A 24,461-nucleotide genomic window follows, 5' to 3' on the forward strand; every position below is an offset into this window, starting at 1 on the left:
CCGATTCAGAATCGATCCGTTAAAAAACGAAATTCTGAGATCTGGCAACAGTCAAAATCGGTGAATTTCCGCGCATGACAAGTACATGTCCGTTTTGGTACTGCGCAGGTCACGTGACGACAGAATTTTCTGATTGGTCGATTTTCGTCCAATTAGAATATTTATTTATTGTATTAGGGTTCAAGGACCCCGCCCTTGTTACTATAAAGATAACGAGTTGACTGCTAGCGTTTGGAGGAATCCTCAGATAGGTAACATGAACTACACTTTTCCCTGGAATCGGGACACTTGAATTACTGACAACTAATGGCCTATTTAAGGTACTTTTGGTGAACTATGGCTGCTAAAGAATTCTGCTGGAACTTTTGCACTACAATGGCTGTCATAAGCTGTTTAGATCACTAAACTCTCTAGCCTGCGTGAAAAAAAACGTATGCTATTACCCGCACATGCTGACACATGAAAGCCACAGCATTTGCTGAACATCTATCTAAACCAGCGTTTCCCAACCTTTTTTGTTCGCGGACTATTTTCTCACCGGCGAAATCCTTTGCGGACTCAACGTGCGTTTATTACACTCAGTGTGAAAAAGTAATAAAACCAAACACAAAAGAATTTTAACGATTTCCAAAATCGGAAATTCGTCGCAATTGCGCGTTTGTTAAAACAGTCAACTTTTTAGTGTATAAATGGCCTTTTCTGTCGCACAATATTCAATCCATGACAACGTCGAGAATTTAAAATATAATATATATATATATATTGTTTTGATTGTATTTTTGTAAATTCAACAAATCTGAGCTGTTCGTACAACACTTACGGCGCTCCAGAACTGTACGTACCAGTGTGGAGACAGTAAAGAAAATAATCCGAAGGGGAAAAAGCCCTTACTACAGTATACTACAGTAACATCCGAAATTTTGCGATTTGCAATATAAAAAAAAGCGTTTAAATTCGACAAATCTGAGCTTTTTGTACAACACTCACGGCGCTCCAGTAATGTACGTACCAGTGTGGAGACAGTAAAGCAAATAATCTTAAAGGAAAAAGCCCTTACTACAGTAACACCCGAAATTTTGCGATTGGCAATGTATGAAAAAGCGTTTTTAATCTGTCGTGGACCATCATAAAACAAAACTTATGGTGTACTCCATTTTATTTTTTGTATTGCCGCTTTGCAATTTAGAAACTTTAGGTTGCCACCATTGATACCTGCCAGAAAAATTATTATTCATTATTAACATTATTCCTAGTTGTTCGAGCGCGCGAGAAACACCATTTAGGTATTTAGGTAGGAAATCCGCAAGTGAGTTGTGAAATGCAATCGTTTGATTAAGCGACGCGAAAGTGACCTGTCGCGTCACCTGTTACCAAATTTTCGAATAGTAAATTACTATTCTAATAGTTGAATATATGCCCAGCCCTACTCAGTATCCAGTAAATATTGAATCGGCTAATGTTATGTGAATGAACTTGCTTTTTATGTTTTATGTAAATTATAACGTAAATCGTAACTTGGCTGATGGTAAAGTTTAGCAAAAACGTTTGCGGCCCGCAGTGAATTTCTGACTTGTTGCGGACTCATTCAAACACTCCGCGGACTCATTTGAGACCGCGGACTCGGGTTGGGAAACACTGATCTAAACTCAAGGAAAAGTTTGCTTCATACTCCCCTGTAGATTTATTAGTTTAGAAGTGAATTCATTCGTGATCCCTTCAACCAACCTATATCTCCTACCTTTACCGGCAGTCTATCTTACTTACCTGTGACGGTGTAATAAAAAGAAAGTTTAATTCTCTGAGTTTTGGATTTTTCCTTGGTTGAAAAAGCTTTGCGCACTTTCATCCCCTTTGCAACTTCGTATTTAGGTGAAATTCGGGCGGCTTTTTCACAATTAAACCGAAGGTTTGGACGTTTTTCACGGGGAGTCGTAACTTGAGCATATAATTTGGAGGGCGCCACAATACAGAGAAGTTTGAGAACCACTGTTCCAGAGTATTGTTGAATCTAAGTAGCCTGTAGCAGGACTTCCCAAACCGGAGGTCAAAAATATTACACCAATTTCAAACAATGTCGAATTTGGTCGTAAGATCCAGAGAAGGGACGCGCTTTCACAATAATACCGACTTTGATCGTAAAACCCTAGTACCGGCGCGCTTGGTAACAATGCTGACTTTAATCGTTATGCCGATTTTGATCATTAACGCTGAAAAGTGGATAACAATGCCGAATTAGGACCATGTCGTCGGTGACCAGACAAGGTTATTAATGTCATATCATTGCGGGAATCTTAACTGGTAGATATGCCACGACATCGTAATCGAAGGGATTTAGGAGACTCGCTGCATACCAACACAAAATGAGATTTACCTGCCATTCTTTCTGGTTCGTCACTACTAGTTTATTGCGGCAGGTAAATATTTTCGCAGAATAAATAATTATTCAACTGTGTCAATAAACTAATAAAAATGCCTATTTTGAACTGTTTAGTATTTTAAATGTGAACAGGGGTTGCGGAAAATTTTAATATATTCATATTGGAAGGGGCCGCGAGTAAAACCCTGGCTTATGGAATAAAGATGGAGTTCATACTTGGTGTTCGACTATCGAAACTTTTTTGCTATAAGAAACGAAGGTAATTATTTGAATTCGTTCTTACGCATTTCAAAATATTACCAAAACGGGTACCTAAACAACAATAATTTAAACGTGTACAAATTGAAGATAAAAATTGTATCAGTTACTGTACGTTTGAGCAAATTCCTCAACAGAAAAATATTTGTCAAATATATTTTTAGATTTCGTCTTTCATACCGAGAGAGATCAAACACTAGAACACCAATTTCGTATTTCGCAAAAATTTTATTTTCAACTCAACTCTATATTTGATTTTCATTACTTTCCTATTATGATTCCCTTTATCACTACTTTTCTTTGGAGCCATGATAAACGGCAAAGGGCAAGAAAAATCCATAAATCATAAAAATGTCTAAACACGTGTTATTCCGCTGACGTTCGGACTTGGTCAGTTCTGGTGGGGTCATCTCATTCGGCTACGCGCAGCATTTTTGACTCGAATTTTTTTGGTCGACTACCGAATTATCAGAGTGGCGAGTAGCTCGACTGTATAAGCCTGATGTGTTTAATGTTTGTAATAAAAATGGAGAGTTACTAATAATTTTCCTGTAAAAGACAGTCCCCGACTAAAATATTCCCAGTTCAAACGCAAAGCTAAAGGAAAATCGGAATAAAATTATAACCCGACACTAATCCGTATTTTCCCAGGAACATGTGCTCTCCGGCAGGCTCACGATCTGCAAAATAAATCATCGATTTCTAAATTACCTTACAAATGACATTCGGATGGCCCATCAGAGTGAACACGCGGAATAGGAGAAATTGATTCATTGGACGGGTACATGCTCTCACCGGTTTTGTGCCACCTTCCCTTGTCAGCAGGTTAGTTGGTATAATAAAAAAAAGTCTACCTAGGTATAAAACCAAAAAGATGAAGTAACAGTCATGTATCGTAAAATACTTTATTCGACACCTGTTCATTTTCCCACGGACATTGAAGAAAAATTACTGACATATCGCGTTAATTCAATCAACAGAAAGAAAGTTTTTAGCCAGTTTAACAATTTTTAAACTAAGGCAAAATCAAATATTCCCGTTCGAACGAGTTATAAAGATCTCGAAACAAAGAGCCAATTGCAAGGACTGAAAATTGATAGTACTCATTGAAGTTGGGTACAAACAGCAGAAACACTGCAAAAGCGAGTTTGTGGTGTTTATCTAAATCAGTCTAGTGACAATTCATTGAAAAATAAAGACATATTTCTAGTTTCCCCACATATCGCTCTAAAGAAAAATCATATAACCTAACGGCTTTCAGTCTTCCTAATTTTATTTGTAAGTATGTAAGCGGACAGAGTAAACATTTAACAATTTCGCAAGAAAATGCGATCAAACTTTAAAAAGCCAAAATCAATTACGCCGAAATTCAAATCGCAAGAGAACATCAACACAAAAATGGTACATATTATGGGACATATCATACAGCATGGCACAATAATGGTCATTATAAAGTATAAAGGCACAAATAAGCACACTTTCGCTTTCAGGAAACAGAAATATGTATGAGATAGTCGAAGCATTTTACACTTCATCGAATGAATATTTTTTAGGTCTGCAACAAACGCCAATCTTCAGAAAATAAATAAAATTGAACATTGCACCTCTATCGCAATAAAAGACTAATCATGAGGTAGTCTCACAACTGATAAAACGATTCAATGGCTCTATCAAATTCATTTTTAACAATTGCTGGATAGTGATATTATTTTCCACTAATATAATATAAATGCCAAATGGCACATTTCGTGATTTATCTAATTCGGTCAATGTTCAAGTTTACAAGAATATTAACTCGTCAGTAAATGAAGAAGATACAAATGATAACCAAGATTTCATAAACAACAAGTAAACGACATCAAGTACGTCATTTGTATAAAAAAAAACACGGCGCCCGGGAGGCTTCGAATGCAAATTTTGAAGTGAAATAATTCTTAATGACCCTGGCATCATCGATAGACAAGGTCGTATCTAAATATATACATTCACCGGAATGACATCAGCACAGCACGACACTCACGAAACCAAAATAGCATCTATGTCGAACGGACGTTTATGTGTGGTAATGGAATCACACAGAACACGAACGTAAACATGCTTATAGCGGTCATAACATTACCCATGTCACGCGTGTAGACAAGGTCACGAATAATTAGATTCGCAAAAATGTTTTTAGATAAACGAAAACACTACAAAACCAGTGGGATAAATGTTGGAAAAGTTTTCCTAAATTTCGTAGTTTCAAAAATACAGTATTTTTATCGACGGTGGTGGTGATAACTCCGCGCACCAAAACCTGAATCACAGTTTTAAGTTTCAGCAATTTAGCACGGCACAATATTTTTATCATAATTCAGCGGTATGAATGTTTTCTATAGTTAATTAGTTTTAAAAAAATGGAATAACAAATAAGATTTTTACAACATCAAAGTTTTTTTGTAATATCTAGCATTTGATTTCCAATAAAACTGTCTTGGAGAAAAAAATAAAGCAAAATATGTACATGTGATATTTTTCTAATAAAACAGTGCGAAGAAATATAAATTAGTTGTTATAGAAACATGCTACTATGGTGTGAGTCTCTCGATGTCAAAACTTTAGTTTTGATCAAAAAGGCCTAGCAAACATTATCCCATAGTGTCCATAATATGACACAAAGGCCATAATTCTTGATAAGACGATATGTTCTAGCAATAAATAAAGCGAAAATAAGCAAAGCAAATTAAAAAACACACTTAAAAGGAAAACACCACACTACTCATAAAATAGTTTTTTTTCCAAATAAATTCCCCATTGCTAAATGCAGTTGCGACAGCGATTGTAAGTCATGGATAGAAATGCATCAACGAGTGATAAGCTATCAAATCCAAAGGGGTGTGCGATGCGTAAACCACTGACAGGAATTGCTGATTTTAGAAATACGGTAGATACTAGGAACTTTTGAAGTCCTCTTCTTGGAAAACAACGCCAAGTAGTTTCTGAAGGCCAATGGTGACATGTTCTGCAATAAAATAAATATTCAAGAAGTTAATGTATCTGCAATCATACATGAAGCATATATATATACCAAAAATAATTTTCTTCTTCAGCAGTATATACCAAACAACTCAAGAATTGATCATAATGGCCAGTGTAAATTAAAAACAAATGTGCTCTGTAGCCACTTACTTGGTGAATACCAACTTCTCTTTAATAAATAATATTATTCAATAAAATATAAATTTATTGCTTTTTTGACTTACTGAGTTATTGATTCACTCAAATAATATCAAGTCATGTGGAGATCATTTTTACAATGTATTTAGTTTTCGAATGTGTTGAAGATATATAGCGGTTATATTAAGATCAGATTGGAGGGAATAAGCATTAATTGATGTAGTTATGCTGATGCCAACACAAGACATCAGTACAAAAAATTATGATATCGAGCAAAATATGTAATAATATTCTGTAACAGAACACTGTTTACAACAGAGAACCATAGAAAGTGTGCAACATTAGAACATGGAACATTGAAATTAAAAAAATAGGGAATGTTATAAATAAACAAGAGAATCATTAAATTTGCAATTTCAGATAGTTGATTGAATGGCAGCATAACTATATCTAAGTTCAGTATTATATTATAGTTTAGGCTTATGAAGCCCACGCAGCTCAGATCACACAATGGGAATTTCACCTTCACTTATCTGACGTAATTCCATTAAAAGAATAGAAACCTAGAGTCACTGGTGTGTGACCATGTGAACTTCGATCGGGTAAAACGCAATGGCTTATTAACAGTCAACAAAGTACATAAAAAACGAAATAATCTAAAACCAAAAGCTTTGTACATTGTACTCTACAGTTGGGAGGATATTCTGCAGTAAAAGGATTTATCAGTAGGGACTGGTGAACTACTATTGTGTATATGAATGTAGTACCAAACAAAAGAACTGAGTTTGGAGTGTGTTGAATATTTTCATGGCAACCAATTTCTTTATATATTATGGTAAAACACCCCACAGGTGCTTAGTATGTATTACAAAATTGATCCGTTAATATTACCATATACGATGCCACATTTATTATTTCACATACAGACCATACATGATGATTGGTAACTTAATGAATTTTGAATTATTATTTTTGGCAAAGTGTCACATCAATCAATCGAGAGTACTTGACAGGATTATGTACAATTTGGTTAGCAGTATCTCTGAGAAACCAGTGCTTCAAATCCGGACATGGTTGGCTTAAATAGTGAAAAAAAGCTTAAATGAGGTATGATGGCCGCAGACAGAATACCCACAATGTTGATTCAATGATGACATATGAAGTGGCATCAAGAGCTGAAAAGTGGACAAGACTGAGTGGAATCGTACATGCAAAAATCATGCAGGTTATACAGTGTATATAACATGAAACAGAAGCAATTCTGCTAAGTAATATAGTAATAGGCATCAAAATCCTGAACCTAGTTCTAATTTAATATTGAAACTAACAAAACTAGGCATTTCTTGTAAATTAATAACTCCACTAAGAAACTATCGTCGAAGCACAAAGCTGAAACATATTCAAAAAATAAGCTTTTTAAATTGATGATCTGTTGTTGCGTGAGAAAATAAAATTATTAGATTCTCATAACGAACAGAATTATTATGGCATTCGCAAATCAATTACTACCGGTATATGTAATCGAAGTGAATTCTGATACTTTGAAATTAACATATTTGAGATATCAATATATATGGCATCTCTATCTAATCTTTATATTATATATTAAACTATCAAACCACATCCTTAGCATATTCATTATTCTAAAAACGAACTCTTATGTCCTTATTCAGATAATACTGTACATGTTTTGCCACCATGGAAGCTTTGGAAGAAGAAAATTGCAAATATTTAAGCAAGAACTGTGTTTACTGTCTACTTTATATCTTCAGACTACAGAGGACAATTTCAGTCCATCTATAAACTAGAATCAATTAAAGAAACATAGACATGCACTATTCAAGGTAGAAATAACACTCCGCCATAAAAGCTGACAAAACAGCATATTGACTACAACTGACAACTAGGGATGTCTAGAAAAGTTTATAATTTCAGAAAAACTGAAGTCAAATTGAAATTTTAATGCTTCATAGGACATCATGGATTATGTCAAATTGTTCAAGTAAAATTTGGCATTGATCATGATATCCTTGAAAATAGTTTCAAATAATTACAATCAAAATGCAACTTGTTTTATATAATATGTTTTATATAGACATCGTCCCTGACAACTGACACCACTTATATCTTAATAAACATGCGAAAAATAGAAATATCTTGTTTTAACTTCACAAACATTTTTTTGGGATCCCTTTTCCTCCTTATGATTCCTGAAACACGACTTGAAATAAACATTGCATCTGATTTGTGATGTAGCCTGTCAATTTTATTTTTGTGTCGAGATGATCGAACAATAATAAAAAGGAAAACAAAATTGGCAAGGGTTAGAAAAAGTAGTCTTCTAGTTGTAAAGAACAATAAAAACGATGTGTAAATTCAACATATGAACATGCAAAAATACAGCTGAGAAAAAGGCACATGGAATGAGTTGAACAAAATTCAAACAATTCTTGAGAAAATGAATAGAGAATGTTTAGAAGCGAGGTTTTTCCAGATTCGTGAAAAGATAAACATATTTTTAAGTAATCTTCACAGAGCTTGTTCACAACCTTGTTTAAATGATAGTGAAAAATAATTTTATGTCCTGGTGAAAAAGTGGAAAAAACGTGCATAATATAACACATTGTTTGGTGCTCATCCAGAACATTTTAGCAATATTTCTTCATGACGCCGAAAAACAAGAAGTAGTACTTTAATCAGCAATTCCACTTCTACAACTAGTTTTAGAAAATTTTCAGTTGGAAATTCAAGATAGAGTGATTTGAAAGGTTTAAAAATTCACTTACGCATTCCCATATCCAGCCATCTAGGTTGTTTGCTTTGATAGCGGATTCCGACAAGGTAGACAGGAATGCCAGTCAACACAATACACGTTCCGATCAGACATTCTTTAGGCGCAGCATAGATTGCCGAGACCACCAGAAAAGTGGCTGCCAATGCAAATGTTATTGGGAGAGCGAGTGGCATCTGAAACAAAAAAGAAGTTTATCATAAGAAGAGAAAGTTTTTAATCAATGGCCATAAAGTCACTTTTAAAAGAGGGTGCTACAAATTGATCTTTTTTAAATGGCTCCTTATTATATCTTTCACTACGAACAAGCACCTATACAAGCATCCATGTATATGCCTGTTAGCTATGAGTTAACTATATTTAAAGAACCATAATTTTTCTGCTTGTGGCGTGCCTAGTGCCTACTCAATGAGATGTGAGACGGTGGGCATAGGGTTTAAACCAGTGATCTGTAACTTGCGATTATTAAATAATTAGGTACAACACCAATTTCAGAGACATTGGTCCCATATCGAATTACCTCGTATACCTATGTTGGGCTCGTATGGCATGCAGGCCGTTCTTAGGGTGATAAAAATGGTACAAAAGTGCTATTTTTTGGCAGGTTTCCAATAATTTCTATTACGAATAACAGCACTATATCAAATTTATAGATAAGAACTGCGGTAAGAGTAAAACCACTGAACAGATATAATTGATATGAGAGTATAAAACAACGTCATTGCTTCGTGATACAAAATAGATTATAACCTAAGCTACAGAATTGCCATGAATAAAAGACAAATGTGACTTAATTAAAAATATATACCTAGGTTCAACAGTTCAAAATTAATGTAATTTTAGAAAATCATATCAAATTTGAAATGATTATCATCTTATATTTGCACATGAAAAGAACCATTATTTATTAATAACAATGCAGACTCAAAATCACGACGACTTGAACTTTAAGATTGTGAAATATAATAGCGTATTATCGTTACTTGAGGGAATATTGCGGTTTTCATAATGATGAAATCAAAAACCTCAAGACAGATGGTGGTGAATGACACAATTGGAAGCATCAAGTGTGGCAGAAATTTGCTCAAATATCTACATCTACACGATTTTGCTTAGTTACACACTCAAGGAGAATGAACATCAGCTATTCGATTCAGAATTACTGACATAACAACAAAACTTTTCTTACCGATTTGTAAAAAACATGCTTTATTTTATATTTCGAAAAAAAATACAGGTAACAAACGCATAAAATAATGATAAATTCGTACATGGTGTAACACAGGAAGAAAGCATTTCCTGCAACTGAACCAAACTTCTTTATAATGCAATATTAACTGTTTGAAAATTCACCAGATAAGTAGGCCAGTCAGTTACGCCAGCTGTTTACATATCTATAATTTAATATTGTCAAATATTCCCTAATTTAACCATAGCAGTTATAGAATATAACCAAAGCATATCTCGATACTTGTGCTATAGACAGTATTTATCAAGAGACTACTCCTAGTCCTAAGCTATAAATTTTAATTGAACAAATCTTTGATCATACCTTGACTGGTCTTTCCATATCAGGATACTTGAATCTCCACCAGATAAGACCAAAAATGGCAAGTCCAACACACAACCAGTTGAAAAAACTGAAGTAAGTGATTAAACTCCAAATGTCCCCAGATACCAGGTAGAGTAATGATAGAAGGCACTAAAATGATAGGAGAAAAAATTGAGTTCTGAATGCTATTATCAAGTCAATAATAAATTTGATGGGTTCAGGATCGGTCGAGGACCAACTGACTATATTGGCAATTGAAACAATAATGGATGAATTAAAATATAAGATTCAAATTATGGACATTCCTGACCATGATAAAAAAAAACATTTTTGAGTTTATTTTACATGAATATATATACTTTGATATGATTATAATCAATTATGAATCAATCAATTATAATCAATCACTCACGTTGAAGATGAGAGCTGGTACTGGAGTGTAGTGTTTTGTATGGATCATGGCAAGAATATTTGGGAGTTGTCCTTCACGTGCACCAACGAAAAATAATCTGAAATTTATTAATAAAAATACATTGGATTTTCTCCGCGACTATGATACTAGGAAAAAAAAACAGTAAAAAAAAGGTTATAGGATGCTACTAGTTGCAGATGGAATAATTGCTGTATATGTTTCATAAAAACCAATCTAATATTTTTAGCTTCGTATTCAGTATCATCTTATGACTTTGACATAACTTTTCCATTTTCGTGATATTTTTTTTCCATTAAAATTAATATAAGATGACACCAATCCAAATAATTTGGTAAAAAAGTTTTTTGTATAAGTAATTTATTTGCTTAAAAATGTTGCTCATCCAACAAAATTGTAATGATTGTCATTTACATTTGGGGGTCAAATAAATGTGACATTAAATAATTTAAATGCTTTATTGTTACATTTGTAAGCAATCGATTGTTGAACAATGTAACTAATAGAAGAGATAAATATTCACTAATCTTCATTTCAATGCAAACCAGTCTAAGATGATGGTTTATATGCGAAATAACAAATGAAAACATGCCGTAGCTACAATCAAAACTTCATAACCACATATATTGATGAGATGGTGGCTCACAAGCCTAACAGTGATTGGATGAGAGCACTCAACCATATCCACCACAGGAAACACCTCCTGCAACTGTACATCCACCATATCGACATCGGATATTTAGTGTCTTTTCATCGGAAGTATGATGATTAGGGTTAAGGGGAGTCAAATTACAAACAGTTTTTATGGATTTATATCAAACAAAATCATGCTTGGCCGACAATCCTAGAAGCTAGGACAGTACAAAAATTTGTGTTATCGAGTTTGATTGAGCAGGATCATATAAACATCAGAAGATGAGAGATATATCTAATCTAAATTGAACTAGTAATAATAATAATTATTCAGATGATAATCATTTTATTACAAATTAATAACACCTATTCGTGCCTTAATTATATTGTGATCTCGTTCAGTCATATAGCAGTATCGGAAATAAATATGAAATATAAAAGGTGCACCAGAAGTATGTGTACCAATATGGAGGTAACTAATTTTGTTTGCCCACTCCACATCAAGTTGTGTAAAGGAACAGAAGCCTAAGGGCCGGGGTATATTCACTTAGCTAACACAAACAATCCTCGAACACGTAAAAGAACCGAAATAAGGACAATCAGAATAAAATTATGGCCTAACCCTAACCTGGTACACATACTACGGGAGTACCGAATGAAATCTACATAATTAGCAGTTGGAAAAATTTTAAAAATTTTGCATATGCATATTATAAATATTTGTTATTTATTTAAAATAAAAAACTAAAATATTTGAGTTTTGAATACAAATACTCCAATCCAATGATGTGTGAGAATTTGACAACAAGAAGACTATGTTGTTATAACAATACCAAAGACTATTGGAGGTGAACGCCAAATCAAATTGCATTAAAAAATCAAGTATAATTATACTGCATCATTAATAAAGTATAAATTGAACTGTTGCAGATGTAAGAAATGAGTAAAACTCATTGAATCACTTTTGCACAGTGTAAAATGATTATATATACACACAGCATAAACAAATATTTATAATGTTCACTATTGGTCTATTGACAAAATATGTAGCAGGCAGCTTACTGATCCTATTCAGGATGAGATGTAAAGATCATTTCAGTTCATATTAAACAAACGCAACACTTTCAAACAAACACAAATACAAACAGAAAATACAGAAGAAATACAAAAACGTTCATTGACATTGTCAACATGTTATGCAGGAGAAGGTTAACGATCAAAAATTGTAATAAAGAAAGTTTTGAAGTAGGAAAACAACAAATTGTTTTCAGAAACGCTGACAAACTCAGATTATGATAAACAATATAAGAAATAGAAAATCAAGAAAATACTATACCAGGTCAAATGGGTTCATTCGAGTAAACAAAAACAGTGCAGATCAACATATATGCTTGTTATTGTTGTGTCTGTGTTAGATTATAAGTTCAGAAAGTAAATATACATACCTAGAGGATGTGAAAATAGATCCGTTTACTGAACCAAAACACGAGAGAGAAACGAATACTGGAATGATCCAAGACATTACGCCAAGAAGCTTGTCTCCGAATAACTGAAAATTGATGGAAAATTGTTGAAATAATTTGTGGAAAAACATTTACCTTTAAATTATCACAAGTTTATGGAATTTTTTGATTATTTTTTTGCTATGTAATTTTGAATTAATTAAAAACCATTATAATGAACATCTTGATGAAAAAAATGAAATAGAATCAATTTTTCTAAAGTTAACACAAACCGCAATGAAGCCTGTACTTAGTGGTTAATAGCACTCAATTAAGATAAGATCACGACAAAACGTTGTGTGATAATAATATATAATACCAACAATTAGGACACATAAATCTATTATACTGTTCTAGTGCTTATAAACTTTGAATTTTATTCAGTATTTGCTACAAATCTCATTCAGTAAACAACATAATTTCAAAGTTAGTGTTGAAATTCTCAGCAAAATGCATGTCATTTATAATGATGATTTAGTGATAATGATAACCCAAATGATTTTTATACATTTATCTGTAAAGTAAACTAATGAATAGGCCAGCTGAACAATTTTATTACAATTTCATTAAATTGAATAATTTAGTGCTGATATTCTGAGAATTTCAAATGCTGTACGAAACTCTTTTAATGGAAGCGTTACAAATGTGCAATTTTTGAAGGTGAACCACAGTTTTACAGTATCCATTTCACGACACTTCTAGGAAGCATTCAAAAAAAGACTTCGCCAATTCGAAATCATAATCAAAAAATTTAGCGGCCAAAAGTCAAAAAAGTGAAGCTTCATAGATTTATTAATAGCTGAAATGCTATAACGATGGATAAAATCGCATTGAAAAAAATATAAGCATTACAGGAATCTCACATTAATTTTAAAAATTAATCATGACATGGACTGCTTCAAAAAAACAAAAATAAAAGAAAAATTGGAAAAAACTCTCTAATATCAAATACAGCAATTTGCATCATATTATATAACGCTTGAAAGGGATCTTTAATTTTAGGTTTCCTTGAATATTTATTAATTGTTAACTTATTAATGGTACTAATTGCAGGTTCTTTGCTAGAAGCCACAAGTTTATTATTAACAATAAAAAAGTACAAAGCAGGACATATTTTATGTTAGATGACAACATGACACTACAATAAAACTGCATGACATCATTAGCAGATATTCATTTGTTTCAATTGTTTATTGTAAGTGGTACAATAGATAATAATCATCTGTGACCCATAAAACTAGATTCAGAAGGCAATAAAACTAATTGTCATGCAATAATCACATTTAATTACTCCATCACATAGAAGAATTGGGACAACCATGAAAGAGCTTGGTCTTCATAAAAAACAGTTCATTATTTATTAGCAACCAGAGCAAATAAGTTATTAACTCGAATTACTTTTCAAGGCGCCATTGGCCCATTTATCATAATTATTTTGCCCAGGCCATGTATGGTTAGTTTGGTTTCAAAAACATAATTCAAAGACGGAAAACATCTGTTTTCAGTTAGTTCACTATCAACCAAGGTCACCTTGCAACACAAATAGTTATTTATTAATAAATAATATTTGATTCGTATGTATTTGTGGGCTTTGTAGGCTATACCATTTCTTGTTGAACATCTCAAAAACTGGCTAGTTGACTAATATTCAGCATATAAATTATGGTTGTTTGTTCAATACTCCTTATTGAAGTATTTGAGCAAACACTCAACAAAATAGCTTGTCAGCAAATATATGCTGAAAAAACAACAGACAAGTTTGCAAAGTATGACACATGAAAGTCTCAAACAGATACTGCATAGACTGATAAAATTATTTGCGCATGGCGGAGAAAAGTGAGGTTATTGCATGTCATACTGACTACTGCCTCATTCAACCTCATGATATACATGAGAAAGCTACCAGATGTGATGCCAATAATGGTAGTATAATGATGTCCCGCTTTGATGCAATGTGATGTTTTTTGTACGCGAAAAGATATTTATAAGATTTTAAAATTATTTTAATTTTTCAAGATGAGTTTTTTTTTTAATAAGGACTTAATCTTCAAACATTTTCCACAACTAAATCAAAATATGTTTGATGCTTTGCATTGGTTTCATTTTATGCACCCCATCAGTCGCTTGGCTTGGCTTGTAAAAAACGGTTGTGTAGCAAATTGCACTTCCTAAGAATTTCGCAACAAAGCACAATACAGGAAAAGAAATTGGGACATAATGAGAATGTATTGATGCAAACTCTATTTTGTCTGGACCATGCTAAATGTATATAAAATATGTTCCCTTCTGAAAGTTAAATAAAATGTGAATGTTATCAACTCACCACAGCGACAGCATTTGAACTGACAAATTCGGCTGGAGATAAAACAGTGAAGTATGCAAGATTTGCCATCACATAAACGACTGATACAAGAGGTAGTGAAATCATAATAGCTCGTGGAAGATTTCTAAAAGAAATCAAATATGCTGTTAAATTAGAGTGAAGTCAATATATAGATTTGATTCAAATGGGAATATTTTATATGAGATTAGGATTTAAGTATAAACTGTTATCAACAAAACTTCTAATGTTATTAAAATGTGGTCATTTCTGAAAATAAAATATAAACAATTGATAATATGCACAGCAATACTTGGAACTGGTATCAGTATTAGGTAAATTTATGACTTTGTTTTTACCTAAATTTGCTAATTCAGCAATTACCATATCTGGGTTTAGACAATAGCCCACAAAGTAAATATGTTACCGCCCCATGATAAAACTAATGATAAAACTATGTACAAGAAAATGACAGCAAGGCAGTCATAAATTATATACTAGTGTTTTAACATCTATATTATTCACATTCCTGTAAAAAGTAATTATTGGCATGAATTAATAATATTAAATTTAAAATTTATCACCACAGTAGAAATAGTGGTGTTTAACCAAATATTGACTGAACGATGGGAAAAATATTTTAAGCGGGATGATAGAATAGAAATATTTCAAGATATAAATCAATACTGTATATTTACAGATTTTAAAACAGATAAGAATCTTATTATTTCCATATATCATACAGACAAAAAATCAATAATGATCTTTCTAATATGACAATGCGCTCATTCGAAAGGTAAAACGAAAGCACTATTGCTATTTGGTATCAGATAAACAGAGAACATTTTGAAATATTCTTAAAAATTCTCCAAATTTAATAAAGATACCAGGTTTGCTAAATTATAAGAATGATTTCATTTATTGCACCATAGATAATGCAAACTGCAACTTCAAACTATGTGTTATTACGGTAGTTATACAAGAACTTGAAATTTTAATTTAGAATGAAATGATTTATAGAACCTCACTAAATAGCTTACTTGTATGGGTTCTTCATCTCCTCTGTGACAAAATTCAAGTAATTCCTGAAAATATAACAATATTGAGTTAATTTCCTTTAGAAATCTGAGGTAAATCTGTTAAAATAGTTGCTGTATACTGCCTTCGCATAGGACAATGATAAACAATGCATTATATAAAGTAGAAAATGAAGAACAAAATTATCCCAACATTTAACATAAATTACAATTTTGTGAATGTTGATATGAAGGCCATTTTAAACAAATTAAGCATATCCAATTGCCTATTCAATCTTTATAGTAAAGATGTTTGCAAAGTGTGGTGTACTAATAATCACAAATAATAAAAAAGTTTCATAAGTGTTTGCGTAACATTAGAATCTATAGTTAAGTAAATATAGTAAAACTCATATGATGTTTTCAATGTTTAAAATTGAATATATCATTGAATTCTGACGTGAAAATGTAAAAAGAACAAAACATTCACTTGTATTTGTGTGGCATTGAATCTGGGTTATTACCAGTATTACGTAGTAGTTTTCAAATAATTTTGGATAATTCTGTATTGTAATCTCAAATCTTGTTCAGTGTGATAAATAAGAAAATCATAAAAAATACCCACCAGCCTCCATAAGCATAAAGACTGTTGTAGAAAGCAATAACAAAATTGCCGACGTCGTTCGAAGTTCCAGAAAATGCAGCTTCCGGTGTGAGGTACTGCACATTTCCTACAATAAGTTTTTGACAAAACTAATTATGAGTAATCAAAACATGACATCATTTGTGATGATTCATAAAGCATAGGTAACAACTTGGGCATTCAGCAAATGGAAACAATTATTCTTTTACAACCAGGTATTTATTTATTAATAAACAAGAAATCTACAGAACCACATACTGGTAAATTCAAATTGGCAGAGAATATCCTTCTATATGATGAAACAATGGCGGTCTACGGAAACTGATATTCGAAACACAATGACCCAGTATAGATAAATAATGGAACTGGTAGTTTATATACAATCACAAAGGTTTCACATTGTATAGTTTACTATATTATTGAGATATATTCACTATATTATTGAAATTGTGGTTTCATGATATTTTCATGTTTCACACAACTATAATGAGTACTCAGATAGCTTTAATATCAATTGAAAATGAACCACTTTATCTTATATTTTGATACACAAGAACATAAGTTGAACTCCTAAATAAAACCTAGGTGGGTAGAAATTAACATTTATTCAGCTAATCTACTGAATTTAAAAATAATATACCTTTGCCAATTTGGATTAAGCCAAGAACAATGACGAGCCCGAGAGCCAAGAGTTTAGCTGCTGTGAAGATGTCTTGAACTCTAGTGGCTGCACGTACACTGATGCAATTTACCAACGTCAAAAGTACTGTATAGAGAAAAAATATGACTAACATAATACAGTAATATATTGTTCAGATTAATAATATCTAATATTTAACTAGATTAGATTTAGATTTTATACTAATTGCATTATGAATTATGTTTGACTGCCGACATTTTGAATTTCAGGATAAAATAAAAATGAAAATCAACTCACTCAGACATACAGCTGCAAAGAGTCTTATAGAACCTTCTGGCATAAGTTCTGAACAATTCGGAAAGAATGGTTGAATTAGGTAATACGAGAATGTCAACGCAATCGCTGCTTGCGAAGTTGGACGAATAATCAACAGTGCTATCCAAAGACGCAAAAATGCAGGAAGAGGTCCATAAAATGCCTCAATGTAGGCATAGTCCCCACCAGACTTGACAATTGTCGTTCCAAGTTCAGCATAACATAATGCTCCAATTGTGGAAAAAACACCACCAATTGCCCAAATAATTAAACTCCATCCCACAGAGTTTACTTCTTTATATACTCCAACGGGAGAAATAAATATACCAGACCCAATAATGGTACCCACAATGAGGGCACAACCGTTAATAAGAGTAATTCTTTGTTTCAAAATGACAGCTTCCCCCTCCACATTAACTTCTTTTTCATTATCTTCCATCATTTCTGCTGTCTCTCCTGCCGCAGAATTTCTCTTCCCCATTTTAGTTTCTTTTCTAAAGTTATTGGAGAAAAAGCTTGATATCTGAGATCAGTCTTCGGTTTATATTGCCGTATTACGTCTCTACCTCTTTAACAGACTAAACCAGTAAATCGTTAGCAGATAAATTGATATGTAGTCTAAAATACAATTATGAATTAACAAAGTCAAGCAGCCCGCATCGCAATATATCATATCAATTACCAAAGATAAATAAAGAAGGTAACTTAGACACAGATTATGTCCACTAAATACAGAAATACTGAAATTTATCTGAATCTTAAAGTCGAAACAACGCGTTTAAAACACGTATAACATAGTTAATTATATTCTTTTCCTCGCATAAAGCCCGATTCAAACCACGGCATCACATTTGTGGTGATATTTCCAGTTCTTCGTCGCTATAAAAAAGGCCATTATTGCGAAACAGACCGACGACGACGAAGGTTAACGGCGTGCGAACAGCTTTGTTTTGAAATTTTACTACGCGCAAGAACAGCACGTGGCAACACGGCTGACGCAAGACCGAGAGAGACAGACGTGAAAGCGTTTCCTTTTATGTGCCGAAGTCCCTTTTTCTGTTCTTAACGCCTATAATACACAAATTTCACTCTCACGGCGACGAAAGGATCGAATAAATCCCGATTCGTCATGCCAGTAAAGCACATTACGTTAATACCAAACTCATATTCATATTCTATTTAAAATCACGGCTTGAAGCCGACCATCATCATAGAAATTTCCTCGTCATGAATGAGGACCCGCGTTCGGCCTTATTGCCGTTCTCCCACTGAAGACGGTTGACGACAGGCATGACGTTGCTTCCACTGCCAGCTGTTTATTAGGAAGCGCTCATCGCTCATGGCCGGGGCAACAGTTCCATTCATAAAATGTTAATGACAAAAATGAATGATTGTGTCATGTCACGGCTCAGTGCCGGTCAATGTTTGAACTATCCACATATCATATATAATAAATGTTTGAAAGACGGGTTGCATTTACATGCGTTATAAGTTTAAGATATCTATCTTGCCCAGGTATTCCTAAATCAGGGTAGTTGTACTACCATTTTAGAAATCTGGGTGAATATATGGTCCAAATTTCCCCAGTCATAGAAGGAATAGTGGGCTGTCATTAGTTTTTACATAACTTTTTAAAAAAAAATACCGTCGTATTCAACAATACCAGATGTGGTGACTGGGTGCGATAAGATAGGGCGGCCATTTTTATCGATATAATCATTTTAACAACGAAGCTAAGTTCAGGATTAGGATTTTGTGTATTGGCAGTTGGCACATGGAGATTGCGAACCACTGATCCGCGTCACTTTTTGACCCACCAGTCCACCACGCTTTTTTACGGACCTACGGAATTACGAATCATGGCAAAAACATGCTATTATTATAAAAAGAAATTATAATAAAATCGGGTTGAATTCCACCCAATAATAAAAATTAACAATGGGGCAGAATGGTACCGGGTTAAATGCAACTGGAAGCCAATCGAAAAAATGAATAGCCTATATAATTCTCTCAAGGTGGAATTCCCTCCTTTCATCAATTGTGGTGGAATCATTTTTTTTCCACCTTTCTTCGTTGTAATGTTTTATATAGGACCTATATTATAGACTTCACCTCGTTTCGTTAGCCACCCAAATATCAAGCGGTGATTATAAACTTGTGGGAAGATGCAACTGCAAGTTTCTAATCGATGGAAGTGAAACTTAAACTTAATAAATATTTATGACCCACGGTCTTCTTTTCCACAATAAAAATATAATTTTTTAGCCATTCGCCATCCCTGTATTAGGCCTTTTACCGCGCATGAAATCTTCTCAACTTTTAATGAATAAATGTAAATGCATGCGATTATTCAGACGCGATTAGTATTAATACCGCACAAACAAAGCATATTAGCAGCTGATTCGACATTGCAAATCAACTTCAATCAAAAATCAATAGGGTTATGCAGTTCGTTGAAGAATTTTATTGATTTTTAAATTGCTACAAAGTTTTGCAATAGGGATTTATCGATAATTCAAGATATATTTGGATTATCCTTTTTCGGCATCTCGAAAGTTGTGTATTAGATTCATGTAAAAGGTGTCTTGTCAATGTACCTTACGTGTTGACGTACTTTAGTGAATATGACATTTAATTTGTCCTCATCACGTTATAAAGCTGTATGTTTTGCATTGCTCCGTTTGGGAATTTCGAACTGCTTTCAAAACTTTGAATCCCAACACTGGCATATGGACCAACACTTAGGGTTGCAAACCGCTCTTAGGACAGTCCTCCTATCGGCTCTTTTGTCCCTTAATTAAGGAAGTTATAAAGGACGCTGATTGTCCTCTATTTCTGGCATGGCTTTTTCTGTAATCGAGGTCGAGTGTGCTGAGGCTGAGGATGATAGGGCAATTGTTCAAGGATAGGAAATCCAATACACTATGTATGATACGAACCAGCCAAATAAAAAGTACGTCAAAAAGCAAATAATGTAATATAAACAATTTAAAAAAGAAACATTCCACTCATCCAATTTATTATAATCACCATCTATGTGCAATAAATTCTATCATATTAGAAGTCTGCTGTTTTTACTGCTGAACAAAATGAAAATGTCATGAATATATATTTGAATCATGTTATACATTGCCAGCTGTTGTATTATTTGCTGTAACACGTATCGTCGTGTTTGTACTGGAATAATTTTTCGTGTTCTTGATTTGTTTGTTATTCTCACAGTACATCTAAGAATATTTCATCGTCATCTTCTCCACTTTTGATTTTAAACAAGTTTATTATTTTCTGTATTCTGTGTTTTCCTCCTCTAATATGCTATAAATATATATATTTTTTTGTTTTCTTTCCCCCGTTTGAAGATTTTGTTACTACACATGTATTTATCATTCTGTTTCTCAATTTCCTCATTTTCAGACATTATCAAGGTGCTATTCATTGAACTGGGTTATTAATATTTTCACGTGTTTTTATATCATTCACACGATTCAAATTATTCAATATTTTCACTCTCATTTCAACATATGTCACATGTTTGTTTCTGAATCCAATGCTTTACGATTAATCTGCGACCATTTATCTTTACGAAACTCTTTATAGGTTTATTGATCAGTTTTTGATTTTGGACACGATGTTTTTCTTCTCTTCTTGTCGTGAGAAAATCGCTTTTCACATTAACTACTGGACAAGTGACTTTGAAATTTTAAGTGGTTAATAATTGTATTTTTCGCCAAAGGGCTGTTTTTGGATTTCGTGCTCATATATTTGAGCATAGCTCTCTTGTTTTCATAGTCACACAAAATTCGTAGATGCATCTGGAACTGGCTAAATAATCCTAACTCGGCATGGACTGGTAGCCAGGCAAGAGGTCGGAGTTCGCCATATGATTAAACCGTATTATCGACTTTCCTCTCGGATGGGATAAATATATAAATCCTATCCTATCATCCTCTTTATCTATATTATCGTTGTCGCGCACTTTACGACGGATTATATTGTACAGGATTCGATTTGAGCTACACTTCCCACAACGTTATTATGAGAAAGTTGAAAAAAAAAACTCGGATATCTTTTCAATATTGATTTTTGTATCCGCAAACTACACTCGTTGTGGCGGAACGATATCGTTTATGTCCGTCCTCGCCCTAATTTGCTTCAAAGGGTTTGAAAATGTTCAAACCCAGGAAAAACATTGTCCCCGTTTCCCAGAATACAAATGATACGATTAACAAAAACTTTCATCCCGTGCTGAATATTTTGATTGATGGAGCACTGCGATGTTTCTCATCTCACTATGCTCGCAGAAAAAAATAATATCGGACTTGACCAAACTCAATACAATTGATGCGCCTGCACTCGACCTGGGTATGACATATCTCTAAACTACTATGTTTGAATGACTTTTAATTGCTTTTGTTTTACATCGAATATGCTGGTGATGTGCTTGCAATAATTGAAAATCATACACATTTGTCTATTAAGATATAAATACTGAGAAATTTTTTGTAGATACATCCGGTACAAGTAACCCGACTGCTGTCGAAACGAAATTTCGGTGGTGACACCGAGCACGCGGGTTTAGTGCAAGGCGAAACAATACAAATCACATTCTCACAAGCAGTGGAGTCGCCCGATGGGGTCTTCGTTAAACTTTAATCTAGGCTGTGGAAACAAATATTTTTGAAGATGAGATGATGACTTAACACAGATTCTAAAATATTGCTTGTATGTAACGAAGTTTAATTGATAATTTTTAAATTAGAGGTTATGGAGTTATACAAAAATTTTCTTTTTAGGTAGCACCGACTTTTCCAGGTTGGCAACTGAAACAGCAACCGAGAACTTTTTTCAAATTGTAATACATTATTTTTACGTTACCTGGCGGTTATAACGTGCAATAATAGAAGTTGAGAAAACATGAAATAATAAACAATTCTTCGGCACTGCTATTACACTATATAGTAAGCAACGTGCTTAAACTTGTATTGCAGGGGGAAGATTTATAACTATAATACACACAATTCCTCAATAATTTCAAAATATAAAAACTTACGGCACTTTTAAAAAATGTCTTCATAAGATGCCGACGTGGTAACGCAGAGCAATGCCATTACAAGATACACAAATGTAGACTTCATCGTGTTCTCCAATTCCTCATACGATTGTTGAAACTACCTTAAGTCACTTCAACGACGTTATATATATATGTGTATGTATTACGTACATTTTTTCTACCTTTTTTATGCTCGTCATAAGACGGGACAGAAATGTCGTTATCTTTTCATCATCGAACGAGAGTGTATAGTCGTCCGTGTTTTGGAAATAGTTCGTTTCTTGAGAACGCAAATTATGTTTACTTGTTCACTCTTATGGTATAGCAAAAAACTTGTTCGATGCAATTATATTTTATCATTAAATGGTAATGTTTTAAAAATCGTTCCTTGCTGCAGACGTCAAATTGTGTTTTCCTGTACATTGTTGTGGTATAGAAAAAATTTGTTCGACGCATTGTCTTATGTGGATCTACTATATAATTCCTATATAGTAGATTGCTTTGTATAAACACACGCAATAACCTTATCATGATCATAAAAAGTGGTTATCAGTGATTATTTTATTATTAGAAATTGAGGGCAGAAGGCGAAGAAATGCCTAAAAGATAAAATACAATTTTGACAATCAATACAATTAAAATGTAACATTTGATAACACAACTGCGAAGTCCATTTTATCTTAGGCTTGTGCTGGATGCTCGTTATAAATGCAGGTGCATTGTGATATCCTAGGGCCTAGGCCAGTGTTTCCCAACCCGAGTCCGCGGGGCCTTTGAATGAGTCCGCAACTAGCCAGAAATTCACTGCGGGCCGCAAACGTTTTTGCGAAACTTAACTCAGCCAAGTTACGATTTACGTTAGAATTTACAAAAAAACATAAAAAGCAAGTTTATTCACATAACATTAATCAAGTCATTAAATACTGGTTATTGAGTAGGGCTGGGCATATATTCAATTATTAGAATAGCAATTTGCTATTCGAAAATTTGATGACAGGTGAAAATGATTTGAAAATGTTCAAACCAAGTGAAATCATTGTCTCAGTTTCCCGGAGTACAAATGATACGATTAACAATATCTTTCATCCTCTTGCTGGATATTTTGATTGATGGAGCACTGCGAGGTTTCTCATTTCACTATGCTCGCAGAAAAAAAATAACATCGGACTTGATCAAACTCAATACAATTGATGCGCCTAGCAACCGAGAACTTTTTTCAAATTGTAATACATTATAACGTGCAATAATAGAAGTAGGTAATTGTTGAAATTCGTTAAAATTCTGTTGTGCTTGGTTTTATTGCTTCTTCACACAGCGTACGGTTGCATAAACGCACCTTGAGTTCGCAAAGGTTTTCGCCGGTGAGAAAATAATCCGCGACCAAAAAAGGTTGCCTAGGCAGTTATATAATTGATCATTTAAAAACAAAAAATTTGAAAATTTATGTGTTTTTGATATTAATTTTTTTCTCATGTTATAATTAGTAATAATCACATAAAATATCTTTAACATTATTAGTGTTTCCTGATGGCTAAATACCATTTATAGTAATAGTTAAAGCTTGATCGAGCAAATTAACTTTTCAGGAGTATGCATCTCCAACTGGTAGCTCAGTTCTTAGCTTGATAATCGGTACCCAGTAGGTAACCCTCGGCTTCATATACTTTGGAGCCCTTGACTAAGTGAACGCCGACAAAATTCGCAATTGCTCAGGTTTTTTTACTATAAGTATTGTAAAGCGACATTGAGAATTTTTTTCAAATTATATCGTTAACAGG

The 24,461-nt window shown here is 33.4% G+C and overlaps 1 protein-coding gene across 2 annotated transcripts; it reads right to left on the minus strand.

Moving 5' to 3' along the window:
* Positions 1–3,526: 3,526 nt before the first annotated feature.
* LOC120333384 (large neutral amino acids transporter small subunit 1-like) lies at positions 3,527–18,344 on the minus strand. 2 transcript variants are annotated; one of them, XM_039400795.2, is made up of 11 exons: positions 17,616–18,344; positions 17,319–17,444; positions 16,661–16,766; positions 16,060–16,104; positions 15,023–15,146; positions 12,643–12,746; positions 10,547–10,643; positions 10,135–10,284; positions 8,578–8,758; positions 7,968–8,048; positions 3,527–5,636 (listed from the first exon to the last, which is right to left on the minus strand). In XM_039400795.2, the coding sequence occupies exons 1-10, from the start codon at positions 18,112–18,114 to the stop codon at positions 7,993–7,995; spliced, it is 1,488 nt and encodes a 495-aa protein (XP_039256729.1). In that variant the 5' UTR covers positions 18,115–18,344; the 3' UTR covers positions 3,527–5,636; positions 7,968–7,992. The 2 variants fall into 2 exon arrangements, with proteins under 2 accessions (XP_039256729.1, XP_039256728.1); XM_039400794.2 differs by lacking the exon at positions 7,968–8,048.
* Positions 18,345–24,461: the final 6,117 nt, after the last annotated feature.

Source organism: Styela clava, chromosome 13 (assembly GCF_964204865.1).
Source record: "Styela clava chromosome 13, kaStyClav1.hap1.2, whole genome shotgun sequence".
NCBI classification, from domain to species: Eukaryota; Metazoa; Chordata; class Ascidiacea; order Stolidobranchia; family Styelidae; genus Styela; species Styela clava.